This window comes from Bombyx mori, chromosome 16, assembly GCF_030269925.1.
Source record: "Bombyx mori chromosome 16, ASM3026992v2".
In the NCBI taxonomy this organism is placed as follows: Eukaryota; Metazoa; Arthropoda; class Insecta; order Lepidoptera; family Bombycidae; genus Bombyx; species Bombyx mori.
The window spans coordinates 6,423,786-6,440,295 of record NC_085122.1 but is presented as its reverse complement, the minus strand read 5'-3'; the positions used below and the strand labels follow the sequence as shown (position 1 = coordinate 6,440,295).

The window sequence follows — 16,510 nt, the reverse complement described above, 5'->3', positions numbered from 1 at the left end:
AATTGCACTGGTGATTCTTTAGTCAACGATTGCATGGTAAACATGGATTTGACATGGTTATGTACTAATAGTTTCGTATTATCAAATCGATTTAACAGTAGTTCCCAAGCAACTTTATAATTATTAGCAGAGAATTCTATGGAATCTATGACCGATTTAGCGTTACCGGACAAAGACGATTTTAAATAATGAAATTTTTGAATTTCTGTAATTGTTTCACTATTATGTATCAGTGACAAAAATGTATCGCGAAACTCTAACCAGTGCTCATATAAGCCGTCAAAGGTGGGGACAGATATAGTGGGTAATTTAATGCTTTTGGAACTTATAATCGGTGGTTCAGACATCATACCTTTTGAATTTTCATCAGCGGTGGTCAGGCATTCAGCAAGGGCAAGAATATTATAATATTTTTGTTCGAAATCTTCACGCGATTCTAATTGTTTTTCTATATCAATTTCAACACTAATGTCTTCTATTTGAGTCTGAACGAGGTTAAAATCATTCATTAAATTTTGCGATCCTGCCATCCGCAGTTTTAGCTCGGTACGTTGATGAACAGTTAATTCTACACCTTCGAATGAATTCACGTATTTTCCAAAGTTAGTCAAACGACAATTAATAGATGCGCGTTTTCTTGTAAGATCTTTCATCAATAATTCTACCTTATGATCTGATGTAGTCATTGTGGAAACAAGTAAATGGTGGTGTACTTACAGTTTTTAAATAATAAAACAAAACAGCTGCTCAATATTAGTGAAAATACGTACGCAATTTGAAAAGCAAAAAAGGTTTGAAAAAAGCAGAGTACTATATACGCGAAGGGGAAAAATTTAGCAAATTTTGGTTAGCACGCCTTGCCAAAGCACTGTAATCTTGCGAAGCTGGTGAGATTTTCCGAATTTTCCTTTTCAATGGCCGATGCGTCTCTCAAGTAAGCGTCTGGTTCAACTGAATTGATGATCCGGTGCTGAAGGTCCAATAGAAATGTTGCGTCTATTTCTTAGATGTATCTTGAGGTGGCCAAGAAAATGAATAAATGCGTTTAACTTTCTTCAAATACTCATTATATTATTTTTAATTAATTTACAAATACAGAATTGAAATGCGCGTCCATCTTTTTTCTTCGTGTTATAATAATTTTAAATTTTGACAATTGGTGCCACTGTTGCTTTTCCTGTTTTGTGATTGGTTCGTGCGATATGACGTCATCGTTGGCCAATCACAGCCATCAATGTATCACGTGACGTTGATTCGTTAACAATGGTACAAAACAAGAACGATAACTTTGAGGTTCGACATTTTCAATATAAATATTTGAATATTTAACAATGACAACAAAATTAAATAGATCAAAACACTGTACTTATTATTTTTATATGAACTGCAATGAGGGAAAACTAACATGATGACGTCACACGCGCTCGGGTGTGATCGCGAGCTGTCTGTCGGTGTGTCTTCGGTACTGGATACAAAAATTAATTTTTATTTTGAAACAATTTTTGAAATGTTGCGAAAAAAAATAAAAAAATTAAAATTTGTTCTAAACTCATATAATATTATTATGATCTTTCCATTTATCACAAAAAAAAATATTTTAATTTTTAATTTTTTAATTTATTTTTTAAAACCCAATTGTTGAACTGGGCGTCCTTTTCTTTACGACAGCGAAACTTGTGGCCGCGTTCCAAATTTATTTTACTTCATCAATGTTGGAGATCATGGGGCACCCTGTAGACGCAATCCACTGAGTTTCTCGCCGGATCTTCTCAGTGGGTCTCGATTCCGATCCGGTGGTAGATTCTGCGAAGCACTGCTCTTGCTGGGACCAGTATTAGCAAACTCTTTCTGGTTGAGCCTGTGAGCTCACCTACCGGTCCGCGAGTGGTTGGAGTAGCCCCATAGGCTAACGACGATTAGGTAGGAAAAATCGGGCACTAAATCAAGGATAAAATATGTGCTTGCAAATTTAAATAAATATAAAGTTAGTTTCAATTTCCAGTAAAAAAATGATGTCATAACTCTTATTGTGATTGTGATTCGTTACGCTTACCTTTGCCGCCACGTCAATACCAAATATGGTGTGAAAGTAAAAAATATACCTAAAAACAGCACTGCATTATATTGAGAACCAAAGTAATATGTAGAAATTATTATTGCTAATTTAATAAAAAATATAAATATGTATGATAATTTAAGTTTTAATTATAAGATTGCCATTTTTTTTACTTCGGTTTTACAATGATCTTTCAAGTGCTTAGTAGCTATTAATAATCTATATAGTTGTAAATTTGGAAATATCCGTAAAAACAATTCTGTTTACTATAATTATTAAAAATTAAAAGTATGGTATTAGTCACTGTAGGTCTTGTTTAATAAATTAAAGATCCACTGTAACTTACAACAAATTATTCCATTAGAGTTAATAGAAAATAAAAGTTTACAATACATGACTTTGTGAGATTTAGTTTTGTATCAGTTTTAAATAATACTAGAGTATGACCGAGCTTTGCTCGGTTTTGTTTTTTGACAAATTGTGTTTTTTAGAAATTATATTTAAGTACGAATTACATATTGATATTATATTATATTATTTGTTTTTTTCTTTCAATAAAAAGTTTATGTTTAAGTTGATTATCGATAAAGTCTATTATTGAAAACACGAATCAAACAACATTTTCTGAAAATAATTCGTAGCTAGATCGATTTATCGCCCCCGAAATCCCCTGTATACTAAATTTTATGAAAATCGTTGGCGCCGTTTCCGAGATTCAGATTATATACAATGACATATTTATATAGAAGAATTGCTCGTTTAAAGATATAAGATAATCAGGATCTATTATGTATACCCATATTGCACCTTCCGCGCTCGGCGTAGGCGCCGAAGCCAGTATAAGGCTGCAAAGCGATCGGCATTGTGTTGTTTCCTCATCGAGTCACAGAAAGACGATGATGTAAGTGCCCAGTGCTGTGATTTAAAAAGTTATCTTTTAAAATACATATTTCAGTGTGATCGTGAACTAAAGTAAGCTTACCTTAAGTAGCCGTTGTTTATTAGTAGAACTATTGTTTTCGTATTTTATAGAACTTACTTAATTACGTTTTTCTCAATGTTTATATTAAGATAAATATATTTAAACGATAAAAAAAAGTATCAAAACAGTAGTAACTTTGAAATTTTTTCGTGATTTATTAAATATCGGACCTAAGGAATATTCAAATTTAACGAAATTTAATTCTAGATTTTTTCTGTGCAATGTGGTACGAAAATAAATTAACTGATGTATTCATTGAATGATTAATGCAACCTTCAATTGAAGAGGTGCTAGAGGTATAGTTCGTATTATGAAATGTTACGTCACTACAGTGCTTGCTACCGACCATCGTTTACTTTCGTCAAAAAAGTATTTTAAAAAGCCAAGTACCTACTGTTTAAGTTCCTCAAATCATTTTTCAAAATGACAAAAATGTTCTTTGTTTTCGCAATGGTGAATGTAATAAAGAAAGGTAATATTAAAAATTAATTTAAAATAAAATAAAATTATATCGTCTTTTATAAGTCTATAATCATAAGAGGAATTTTGATTGGCGATAGTGTAATGATGTAAAATTAAACCAACCCTTCGTTAATTTTGCTAACATTTTTAATGCAGTACGCATGCAAACAGTTATTCCATAAATTTGAATGTTGCATAATATTTATTATATTATATCGGGGTCGAATTGATATATTATTGATAATATTCCAGTTTAAAAAACTTGATTATAATAATAACACACACCATTTTACGATATTGGTTTATCGCACCTAGCTTATAAACTTAACACGAACGATCAAACTAACTTTTGTTATTTGCAAGTTTGATCAACAATAACTTGTTGTTAAGTGACAAATCCGTTTTCTTTATCTTATAATGACCTAATTTATTTAAAGAACAGCTTGCTGTTCATATTCTCTTAAGTTGTCGATTTTGTATCCTATTGGTATTACTCGCGTCACGCGTTCTCATACGAGACGTAGAAATAGCTTCAGACGAAACATTTACGAACGTTAACTGTTAGCAGATTTTATAGAAATTATGGGAAATCGTTGGTGTTGCTTTTTTATTGCTAGTTTTTAACACGGTGCTCCACAAGTTCATATAAGTGGGTTCTAAATTGCCAACAATTTTAACGCCGCCGCGCTGTCCCCTTTTTTATGTTTCGGGCATCCCTGAAACTCATACGAGGTGTCCGCGTCTAACGGGCGTCCTTAAAGGGAGTTGACGGTCTGCAGATCTCTCTCTAAATCTTTTTTTTTTTTAATCCTACCTATGCTGATGGTCTAGAGACTCAATGCCGTCACTTGCCGTTTCTTTTTACTAGTTCCCGCACCACAATTCTGTCTATAGCTGTCGTGTCTGGAAGTCATGTCTTCCGGTTTCAATGGTGGGACAGCCGTTACATAATAAATTGAGAATTCAACCGCACCGGCCTTCTCTTGCTGTGTCCGTAAACAGAAATCTTACATATTTTTATGTATAAAATAATTATTTTATGTCTATTTTTTATTGGTAACTTAAAACCATTATGTTATCTTTATCGCAGATGGCTGAGAAGTTTTTATTTTTAGCGCCGGTGCTGCTTCTCGCTTTGCAAGTCAGCGTTGATGGTAAGTTATTATTATATTACTTACTAGTGACCCGCCCTCGCTTTACTTCGGAAACTGTAATTTATAATTGATTTGTCCACTATTTAATGGATGTTATTATACATATAAACCTTCTTCTTCAATCACTCTATCTATTAAAAGAAACCGCATCAAAATCCGTTGCGTAGTTTTAAAGATTTAAGCATACATAGGGATATAGGGACAGAGAAAGTGACCTTGTTTTATACTAGGTATGTAGTGATATTAACTGATTTGTCTCGTTATCGATCGATATTATACCTATAATACATTAAACACAAGTTGAAATACTGATCGTTGAATTCTAATTCTAATTCAGTGAAAAATAATAAATCCTTGCAAATCCTTTTACTAGTGTAAAGGTGCCAGTAGTCTGCTTATTTCAACCTTTAAGCTTCAATTGTGTAATTGATGCTTCGACTTTCACATCTCAAGGTGGGTGGCGGTATTCATGTTGTTGATGTCTATGGGCCCCAGTAATCACATTACACCAGGAGAGACGAGACTCGTTTATCCGTCTTAAAAAAATATGTTATACAGTTCAATTAAACTTTAGCTTCGCCTTCCAAGATGGTGGCATTCACATTGTGATATCCATCGGTTTGGGAAACGACTTAACGCCATAGTTCGTTTGCATTTATTCAGATATATTGCGAGATAAATGCCCAAAATATAATATGTTGTATTATACTGTATTTAATTAGGTATATTTATTTATACTTTTCACGAAAAGATCATAACATTATATTTGTTATGATTTATATTTGCAAATAATAAATGAATATTGTCCACGCGGAATCGTCCCACATCCGATCGATCGCGCATTTTTAATATATCGCATTAATTACGTCTCAACAAACTATTTTCCTCTGGTTTGCTCACAGCGAGCAAGGACACAGGGACCCGAGTGGGCGCGGTTGTTACATACGCAAATGGTTCGCTCCAAGGTTTCTTTTATGGTTTTTTATTCAATTCCTAAACTATATTGTTATTGTTACACGGATGTTTATAGAAATATTGATGAAGCCGGGTTGTGTAGGCGCGGTTTGTATTTTGATTTGCTTTTAAATGGATCACAATCTAAATTAAAAAATAATTATTTGCAGTTAGATCGGAAGCGATATGTTTGTTTTTGTTAGTTAATCGTCTCGTTGGTCTAGTGCAGAGTTCCCCAAACTTTTTTGTGTCGTAGACCCCTTGCCATGTTTTTCCGTGTTGGGTAGACCCCCTACTTACCTGATATTGATTTCCTGTAAATTTCTAACTGTAGTAAAGTTTAGTGTTAAAAACTTAAAGTAAAAACACATGTTAATTTATACATTTATTAATGGAATTTAAATTAAAACTACTCAAAATAAAATTTTGTATCTGTTATGTAAAATATACGTAACATAAAATAAACATAAAATAAACTATAAATAAAATAACATAAGCAATAAGTCAATATTTTTAGTGAGAAGGTTGAACCTGATGCTTTAATAATAAATTATCAACATTTGGCGTCAATTTTGTAAGGGTTAATCTTAAATCTCCTCGGCTAATGATGTCTTGATATTATAAGATAGTATGATGTAAGTAAATATGTACTATCAATGTATGTGTCCACTATCCAGATATATGAGATCCACTATCGTGGATCCCCAAATTTTTTTTCGCTGACGTAGACCCCTTGCAGGTTGTCATAGACCCCTAGGGGTCGATATAGACCACTTTGGGAATCACTGGTCTAGTGTATCGGATTACCGTATCACGGGTTCCGGGTTATATGCACTGTCAGAGTCAGCATGAACGTATTTACACCTTAAGACCAACTTTTGCATATCGAAATCAGTTAGGTACATTAATAGTTATTTTAGTTGCCACACAAAAGGTTATTTGTAGAATGACCAAACCGCAAAATGTTCATTTACCCACATCTCAGCCAAATATAGTAATAACAGCTAAATGATAATATACCTAAAGATTAATTTTATTCGTTTTGCTAAGCAAGATGAATTTATGTTTTATTGAAACAGTTCATAATATGATGGTTAGTTAATAAATTGGGATTAAAAATATTTCAATACGCTTTATTAACTAGACTCTATTATACCTATTTTATTGCAGGCTAGCATCATTGCATCTTCTTGAACCTTGAATATGTTTTGGTTTTGGTAGCAACATTAGTCAGTTATTAACTTTTCATCCTGATTTTCTTTAATACTCTTAGGGAATACCAGCACTACCGTCGGTCTAGGTTTTAGGGGTTATTCTTTTTAAATTGGATATGTATTTATTATTTATCATTTTTACTGGTGGTAGGACCTCTTGTGAGTCCGCGCGGGTGGATACCACCACCCTGCCTATTTTCTGCCGTGAAGCAGTAATGCGTTTCGGTTTGAAGGGTGGGGCAGCCGTTGTAACTATACTTGAGACCTTAGAACTTTTATCTCAAGTTGGGTGGCGCATTTGCGTTGTGGATGTCTATGGGCTCCAGTAACCACTTAACACCAGGTGAGCTGTAAGCTCGTCCATCCATCTAAGCAATAAAAAAAAAAAAAAAAAATAGTAAAGTTAAGTACTTTTTGTTTTTAGCTCAACGTTACTATCATCCTCGAAGCTACCTCGGTCGTGATCTGTATGAGCATGGGCGTTCGATATCCGATAACTTGGTCACGTGTGGACCTCACACCTGTGGAGTAGGAGCACACTGCATCCACGGAAGTGTTCGACCTGTGTGCGCTTGTTTGGCTGGTTACTCTGGCGATCCGCTGTCTCAGTGTATTAAAATCGAGTGCCTTGGTGAGTTGGTGACTTAAATAGATTTGCTTTGTAAGCTGTGTGCTTAGTGCGAGTTTTTTAACGTTCTCGATAGCGTAAAAGTTAGCTCATATTTTTGTATGGAATGGCATCGTTTGCGTACGTTTGTCGCTAGAGGCGCTGTTCCAACTGCATACAAAAATGGCTTAATTTTTACGCTATCGAGAACGTTAAGAAGCTCGCACTAAGCATACTGTTTTCATCGGTTTTTGAGAGTTGTAGATGCAATTTTTTTAATTAACGATTTGATCTCGCGTTTGTTTTATTTTATTTTGTTCTTTATGTGGTTTAACGATGTTTGTAAATTTTTACAGTTTTTGTGGTCGCGGCCGTCCGCGATTACTTCTATTTTCCGTGTGATCATGATGTGTGTCTAAAAATATAATTAGGAATAAAAGTGAGAGTTTTTTAACTTCTCGATCGCGTAAAAGTTAACTCAAATTTGTATGGAGTTGAAACAGCGCCCCCAGCGGCAAACGTAGAGGCGCTGTTCCAAGCACACAGCTATCCAAGAAATAGTGAATAGAAATATAACAATTAAACGAACACATTTTACAGATAACAGCGAGTGTCGCAGTCACCAGACCTGCGTTAATCAGCACTGCGTGAACCCCTGCGAGGGCACTTGCGGCATCAACGCCAATTGTGACGTAAGATTTAATTTTAAAATACTAGCTGACCCGGCAAACATTGATTTCCCATAATATATAAGATTTCTATGGAATTTCTAGTGTAGAAAAAAAAACTAACTTATTGTAAGTGTGTAAGGATGAGGTAAATGAGTGAAAGAGGTATATAGCGCTGTGAACGATGAGGGAATATAAAAATAACAAAACCTCATTCAACCACATAATGCCTCATTATAACAAAAAAAAAATTGTCCAAGAAATAAAGAATAAATGTTAGGAGTGGACAACCCTTATCACTTAGGGGTATGAAAAATGGATAGTAGCCGATTCTCAGACCTACTAAACATGCATATAAAATTTCATAAAAATTGGTCAAACCGTTGCAGAGGAGTATGGTAACTAACATTGTGACACGAGAATTTTATATATAACATAACCAGTGCATTTGCGTGTATGTGTAGAAAGTAATAAAACTATTGTATTGTCAAAGTGTTCGAATTTTCAAGTTATTCAGACATTTTGAAGTTATTAAAAATTTTGTTACATAAATAGATATCGACGCTTGAAAGGCAAAAGTGACTAAGCGACAATAACTGCTTTGTACATAAATGATAAGCAATAACCATATTCGATGCGCAAAAAAATATATATTTCCAGGTCTATTAAAATCATTTCAATCCTACAGCTACTAGCTAGATGCTACTACAGCTAGATTCGTTAAAATAAATTTTGTTTTCAGGTATTTTAACTTTAAATTAGTCTACTGTAAAGTTCACGCATTGTCTAGTTTGCCTTTCAAGCGTCAATATTATTATACATATACCATACATGTTAAGTGAAAACCGTGAAAATAGGAAACGATAATTTTCAGTTGTCGTTAACTCCAAATTACAGATTTAAGATTTAAATTTGCGATCCTCAACCACAAATTGCTGAGTTTTTGGCTCAGAAATCTATGACCAAATCATAAGACTAAAAACGAAGAGATCCAGTATAATATGTAGAGCCGCGTGTTTGCGACTTCATAAGAGTTTTTAAATGTACATACTTTTTTGCTTATTACTATTTTTGTTGCACGCTAGGTCCGTAACCACATCCCAGTATGCACGTGTCCGGCTGGATACACAGGAAATCCATTCTCATCATGCAGAATCGCTGATCCTGGTAAGAAAATAATAATAATTGAGTCTACGTTTATGTTTCCATTTCGTAGTTTGTATTAACTTTTCTTCTTTTCGTAGAGGAGGCTTGTCATCCATCACCGTGCGGTCCCAACACGAAATGCCACGTCGCGAATAACCAGGCTATCTGCACCTGCTTACCCGGCTATAGAGTAAGTTCATAACTTTAATAAAATACCCACAAAAATATTTAGAGACATAATAGTGTTGAAATCCAACCACGGGCTAACTATACTTGAGACCTTAGAACTTATATCTCAAGGTGGGTGGCGCATTTACATTGTAAATGTCTATGGGCTCCAGTAACCATTTAACATCAGGTGGGCTGTGAGCTCGTCCACTCATCTAGCAATAAAAAAAAAAGGGCTCTGAAATAGACATGCTGCGTCAATTCTTGTGGTAAATACGTAATATTGGAGAAATATTGGGCTTAATATAATATATAATATTATTACTTACTGGTGGTAGGACGTCTTGTGAGTCCGCACGGGTAGGTACCACCACTCTGCCTATTTCTGCCGTCAAGCAGTAATGCGTTTCGGTTTGAAGGGTGGGGCAACCATTGTAACTATACTGAGACCTTAGAACTTATATCTTAAGATGGGTGGCGCATTTACGTTGTAAATGTCTATGCTCGAGTAACCACTTAACACCAGGTGAGCTGCGAGCTCGTCCACCCATCTAAGCAATCACAAAAAAAATATATATATTTTGACTTTAATGGATGACTTCCATTGCAAGCTCAAATATATTAAGTGTATAATCTATGATTGCAAGCGAGGACTCTCAAATGTCACTGTCATTATTGACATGTGTCATCAATGTCAATGTCATCATTGACATTTTGGGAGTCAAGCGATGAGAATGATTACCGGTAAAATGGGGCGATTAGGGACAAATTCCAACTTTATGGCCAATTTTAAGGTAGTTGTTGATGTATATAATGCTATATCAGGATCGAAATGATTGAGTCTTGGGGGCATCTTTGTTGTCCAATTTAAAACTATGCAACTAGTATTCCAGTTTAAGCAAAAAAAAGCAAAAATAGGTGTAATCCCTATTTACCCGAAAATTGCGGTTAATTGGGACGAAATGAGAAATTTGCTAGGGTTGCCACTACTTGGTTTTAATTTATTTATTTATTTAGTTGCACCAACAAAGTGATCATCAACTTGATTACATTTATTTACTTATGATTAATTTATATTTACTTGGGAAATGATCCGCGACAGATTTGTCCTGTAAGTAGTGATACAATTAAAAAAAACATCTAATTCATCACTTAAAATTAGTTCAGCGTAATCGGACAATTCCGAATGAACATTGACGGAGACCATGCTACCGTGGACATTATTATAGTCCCAAAGGAGAGTAAGCTTTCTTATAAACGGTTTATATTTCTTCGTTCTTGGTAAGTACTTAGGGGCTGATATTTTTATCTGGGTTAAGAGATTAGGTGTGTCGGTTATTCCATGGATTAATCAGATGAATATCCCCACTCTGAACAAATATTAAATATTTTACTATGTAGTACTTAGACATTTTTGTCCACCTTGAGATTTTATTGCTCTTGTTAGATGTCTGTGCAAAATCGACTTACTTATATTAAATTGCTTAGCTATTTCAACTAAAGACTTATTCCCAATTTCAAAGGCTATTGCTGCTTTTAATATTAAGGGATCATATCTCTTATAAGGCTTTGCACTCTTTGATACGTACACGCGAGGCATATCTAAAAATAGAAAACAATACGTAGGTAACTGATAATATAAATATTTACCAAACAATAAAATAACACATTGATAATTTTGAATAAAAGTTCTAGACAAAAACATCATGAATAAACCAAATTTTTACCAACAAATTTAAAAAATATTGTTATAACTACTTAAACAACCCTACAAACCTGTACCTATTTATACTTAGGTCGTTTCCATTTCACGTATTCTCATCCCAATTGACCCCTTTTTAGTTGTTATTTGTACCTAAGACGTCCCCAATATCCCCAAAAACAACACATTTTTACATGTATTTTTATTTTATCAAATACATTAAAACCAATAACAACTGAGACTTACCTTTAATATATATGATGGTTCAAACACTAAATAACGTTTATAAATCACAGTCGTCTTCTATTATTATCAAATAAATAAAAGAGAGCAAAGTTTCTAGCACTAAAATAATGACCACCACAGGAAGTTAATTTGAAACGTGATTTTTTATAAGTTAGCAGCTATTATCATGCATATTCAGAGTTGTTTTGTGAACTTTCAACATTCTACTATTAAACTACAAAAAATGGAAGATTTTGCAACGAATATAAAACTAATATTGAGCGTCGAAAGATTTTCCCGGTTTTTTCCCGATTCGCCTCTCAATCCCTAATCGCCCCATTTTACGGTACATCCTACACATAATGATAGCTATGGATATGGATGTGTACAGGGCAGCCCTCTGAGCGGATGTCGTCACGAGTGCGAGTCTGACGGCGAGTGCGGCGCACAGCAGTCCTGCAGGGATTTCAAGTGTGTGAGCCCGTGCAGCGATTGCGGAGTTAACGCTGACTGTGAAACCGTCGCGGCACATCGCGCCGTCTGCAAGTGTCCTCGGGTGAGACATAAAGCCACGCTTAAACCATTCCAAATTCACTAACAAACCATTAGCGTCTCGTTTTCTACAGCTATGGAAGGAATTATTTGTAATTAAATACCGCGTAAATCAAAATAATTAAAACTACCTTCGTAATTTTTATAACTTTTCAGTTTTTTTAAGCTGTTACATAGCTTTTATTGCGGGCTTTGAGCGCGGCGACTGAATCAAGAAATTCCGTAACGAAAATAAAACCTAACATCCCCCATTCCGCCTACCATGTAGCTCGCGTTCAACACATTCACACGTTGCGCTCGTGTAGGGTTTGCGAATAAGCGCGCGGCGTGCCGTTGCACTGCATACGCATCATGAAAAATCTGCCCATCTCTTTCTTGCGCGGTCTAGCTTATGAGTGTGAAGGGAACAGTTAATGTTTTGCTTTTGTTAATGTTTATAAATATAGCGTGGTCTTATTTTATTGTTGTTTTAATATTAAATTATTATTGTCTAATTATAATTGCATAAGTAGATAAAAAATGCTATGCAATAGCTTTACCACGGCAGACCCCGAGTGCCGTTAGTTTTTTTAAATAGACTGTTAAATAGTTAAATAGTTAGCACAGTAAGTTCTCAGATGACGTACAGCACCGTAGCCGTCCGTGACCATGATAACAAGAAACGCGAGATAATGCCGTAAAGCTATTTTAAAGTCTATTCAAGTCTTATCTATTTTTAAGTCACGAAAACCGAAGAACATACAATTATGGGTTTTTATTGATTAATGTAATACAGGGATATCATGGCGATCCCTACCGTATCTGCTCGGCTGAGTGCACATCAGACAGCGAGTGTCCCAGCTACAAACCCGCCTGTGTGTACAACGCTTGCATCGACCCTTGCGTCAACTCGTGCGGTGTCAACGCGGACTGCAACCTTCGCGGCTTGACCCCAGTCTGTTCCTGCCCTAGAAACATGACCGGGGATCCCTTCACTTTTTGCAGACCCTTTGAGGCCCGTGAGTAATTTTAATCTAATTATTATTAAACAGTTCGGAGCCGATGTCGTCACCTCAAATCGAATATTAAAAAGGCTACTCAAAAAAATATTATTCATTATCATCACCATCATCATCAGCCTATAGCAGTACACTGCCTCTCAATTGCTCCCCACTGAGCACGATCCTCGGTTTCTCTCCTCCAGTTCCTATGTGCCACCCCGCACAGATCATCACTCCACCGAGCCTAAGGGCATCCTGCACTTCGTTTGCCAATTCGCGGTCTCCACACAAGAATGCGCGTTTACCCCAAAAAAATATTATGCTGTAGTTTAGGAACTCTTTATAGTTTAGAAACATAGCTAATTGAAAGTGCTTCTTCAGACAAGCTTGATCGTCGCTTTAAACTAGGGTGGATTATGAAAGAAGCCCGCCACATAAGGCAAGATTTAAATGTGACAAAAAGTCCCACCGTTCCGCCAATAGGCCATGCCTTAATAGTAACCTTTTTCTGCTTATTTCATAGGTGATTTATGCGAGCCAAACCCCTGTGGAGCCAACGCCAAGTGCACCCCAGGTCACGACCGCACCGGCGCTGAGCGTCCGGTCTGCACTTGTCCTACCGGGTACATCGGAAACGCCCTTGTTTCCTGCGAACGTGTAAGTTGCAAATTATCGATCCAATTCGACTAGTTATATTTATTTGATAAGCCTCTTTAACGGTTTTGGATATGGCTAATCAAGTGACACACACTCGTTTAGTTAAAGTTAGTTTTACGGTTTATGATCGCGCTTTTTTTTAAATTTTTATAATGGTATTTCTCATATTAAGCCGTAAAAGTTGCTTTAAATATGTCTAGGATTCGCGAAAACCGAAGAAATTACTATAGGTATATTGTTTTTCAAAAGGGCCCGTCGATTCTTTTAGACATCAAAAAGTAAGCTACAGTGAACTATGAGCTTCGACTTGAATGGCGAGAGGACTAGATCAAAGAAAGATCAGAGTCTGGGTTATGTACAGGAGAAAAAGGCATAAATTGAATTTGGTTAACCACGATTAAAAAAAATATTCCCAATTCTCTAGCTAGAAGTTTCTCAACTTTTAGAGTACCTAATGCGGTCTTGTTAGATCCAAACGATATCCATTCGGTCGAGAATCTTTCCTTTGTCGTTCCCTATACGGATATTTCCGTTTTTATCACACATAATTGAATTTATCAAACGCTTCAGAAACTTATTTATAAATTAGGTATTAAAAAAAGAAAAACAAGATTTATTTTATTTGTACAGAGAGGACAAGCCATTCCGATGATTTTGGTAAAACTTCCTATTATACATATTAAGAAAGTTAATAACTCGTTTGTATTCTTTTTAATTTTTTTATTGCTTAGATGCGTGGACGTGCTCACGGCCCACCTGATGTTAAGTGGTTACCGGAGCCCATAGACATCTACAACGTAAATGCCGCCACCCACCTTGACACATGGGTTGTAAGGTCTCACTTTTAAAAGTACAATTTCAATTCAATTTTCAGGGGGAGTGTGAACTGGATTCTCAGTGCTCCGATCACCTGGCCTGCGTTGGTTACCAGTGCGTGGATCCCTGTCTCGGTAACACTCAATGCGGTTCCGGCGCCGTTTGTATGGCCAGGAGACATCTTGCCGTCTGCACTTGTCCTTCAGGTTTGATAATTTATATAAGCTAAATAAATACTTAGTCAATTAGACATATAAATAAATATATTATACATATCGTCTTTTCGCATTAAAAGCGTACAATTTCCTAAAATCTTCGAAATTGGGTTAATTAATATGCGTAAACATTTGGTATCACCAGTATTTTTCTCATAAGTACTGTCAAAAGAGCGTAGTTTAGTTTTAGTTTTTGTTTTAGTTTACCTATGTTTTGACTACTATTAATAAAATTAATTCATAATTTTATCTTACTTTAATAGAGAGACAATACTGTAACTAGTAAAAAGTAACTGGTAAAAAATAAATGTTGCAAAAATATCACATGTTAAACCTTTAAAACATTCTCCTGTAAAATTAGTAAGTTTTGAGATTATACAGTTTCAATGCGAGGAGACGATATGTATATATTCCAAAGTACTTATCCGACCGCGACGGGGCAACGCAAAGCCGCCGTGGCCTGAAACATGTCTTGTCGAATCCCCTGGATTCACTCTCGGTGCTTTTAGGTCTCTCAAGCAACGATCACCGTCCACCGTCCAGAGCGAACTAGCCCATAGACACATTCCACTGAGTTCCTCGCCGGATCCTCTCAGTGGGTCGTGATTCCGATCCGGTGGTAGACTCTGCGAAGCACTGCGGATACAAGTGCATTGAAAAAGTTAGGATGTCCTTTTCAAACCTCTTTGCTTATGCCATAAAATATAACATTACTGTATTTTTGTACCGTACTGTAGATATTTCTTTTTGCATTCCCAGGACACAATGGCGATGCTCTTGTGAACTGTTATGAATCTCAATCAGTAGTGGCCTCGACCCGCTACTACCGGTACAAGAGGAATGGTAACTACACAGTACCCGCCTCCGAAGCTGCAGCTGCTAATGGAGTGACTGAAGAGAAACAAGAATAAATCGAGACAACAATGAACTGCCTTTAATCGATAACTATAACATTTTACGAGCCTGGTGCTAATAAACTAAATAAAAATATGAATGGTTGATTATTTTTTATTTGTAGAGTTATATTTTTGCTACTTAATGCGGCAATCCTCTCGCGGTAGTGCTAGAGTAATTCTTAATTTATCTAAAATTAAAATTCTGATATACCTAGGGTCTAGGTACTTTGATATTATTTGCAATCGAATCTTTTTTATTCAAACTCTACAAAAACAACGTATTAATACGTTTTGTTTACTGCAAAATTACCGGTTTTGTTATAGGGCTGCGGTTAAATAAACTTACATATCTAGAAAAAAAGAAAATCTAAAGTCCTCGAGTTGAGTCTCGCCGTCTCGCGCCACGTACAGTATTTACAGAGCCCAGAATATTTACCACCAGGATAAGCAGGGCCTGTAACGCAGATTTTACGCAGAAACTACACGAATATGTATGTATAAATCTATAGAATTCCGTAAGTGCCAATGTCTCTCGTTACATATTGAAAACGTCTCATATATTTAAAGGAATTTTGAACAGTATCTTAATTTGCATGCATTAAGACGTGGGCGAGCATTCATTCTCAACTCAACCTTCTATAGGTGCCTGTTTTATTTTCTAGGGATGATAAATAGATACCGAAGCCCATAGACACCAACAACTGAAATACCGAAACCGAAACATTCAAACCTAAACGTATGATTATTTCGTGGTATAAATAGGCAAGGCACCTACCAGTGCAGGCTCACAAGACGCCATACAATCAGTAAGTAAGTTTTTAATGTTGGTAGGTCCTCTTGTGAGTCCGCGCGGGTGGGTACCACCACCCTGCCTATTTCTGCCGTGAAGAGTTTCGGTTTGAAGGGTGCGGCAGCCGTTGTAACTATACTTGAGACCTTAGAACTTGTATCTCAAGGTGGGTGGCGCATTTACGTTGTGGATGTCTATGGGCTCCAGTAACCACTTAACACCAGGTGGGCTGTGAGCTCGTCCACCCATCTAAGCAATAAAAAAAT

The 16,510-nt window shown here is 35.9% G+C and overlaps 1 protein-coding gene across 1 annotated transcript; it reads left to right on the top strand.

The window, feature by feature from the left end:
* Positions 1-2,986: 2,986 nt before the first annotated feature.
* On the top strand, positions 2,987-15,559 carry LOC100500751 (Bm8 interacting protein 2d-4; the record flags this gene model as incomplete). Its single annotated transcript, NM_001195454.1, is given in 11 exon segments — positions 2,987-3,028; positions 4,591-4,654; positions 7,247-7,453; positions 8,030-8,121; positions 9,183-9,264; positions 9,342-9,433; positions 11,730-11,894; positions 12,666-12,888; positions 13,394-13,527; positions 14,402-14,549; positions 15,318-15,559. Coding segments are annotated over 10 exon segments (1,359 nt in total). The 3' UTR covers positions 15,470-15,559.
* Between the last annotated feature and the right edge of the window lie 951 nt (positions 15,560-16,510).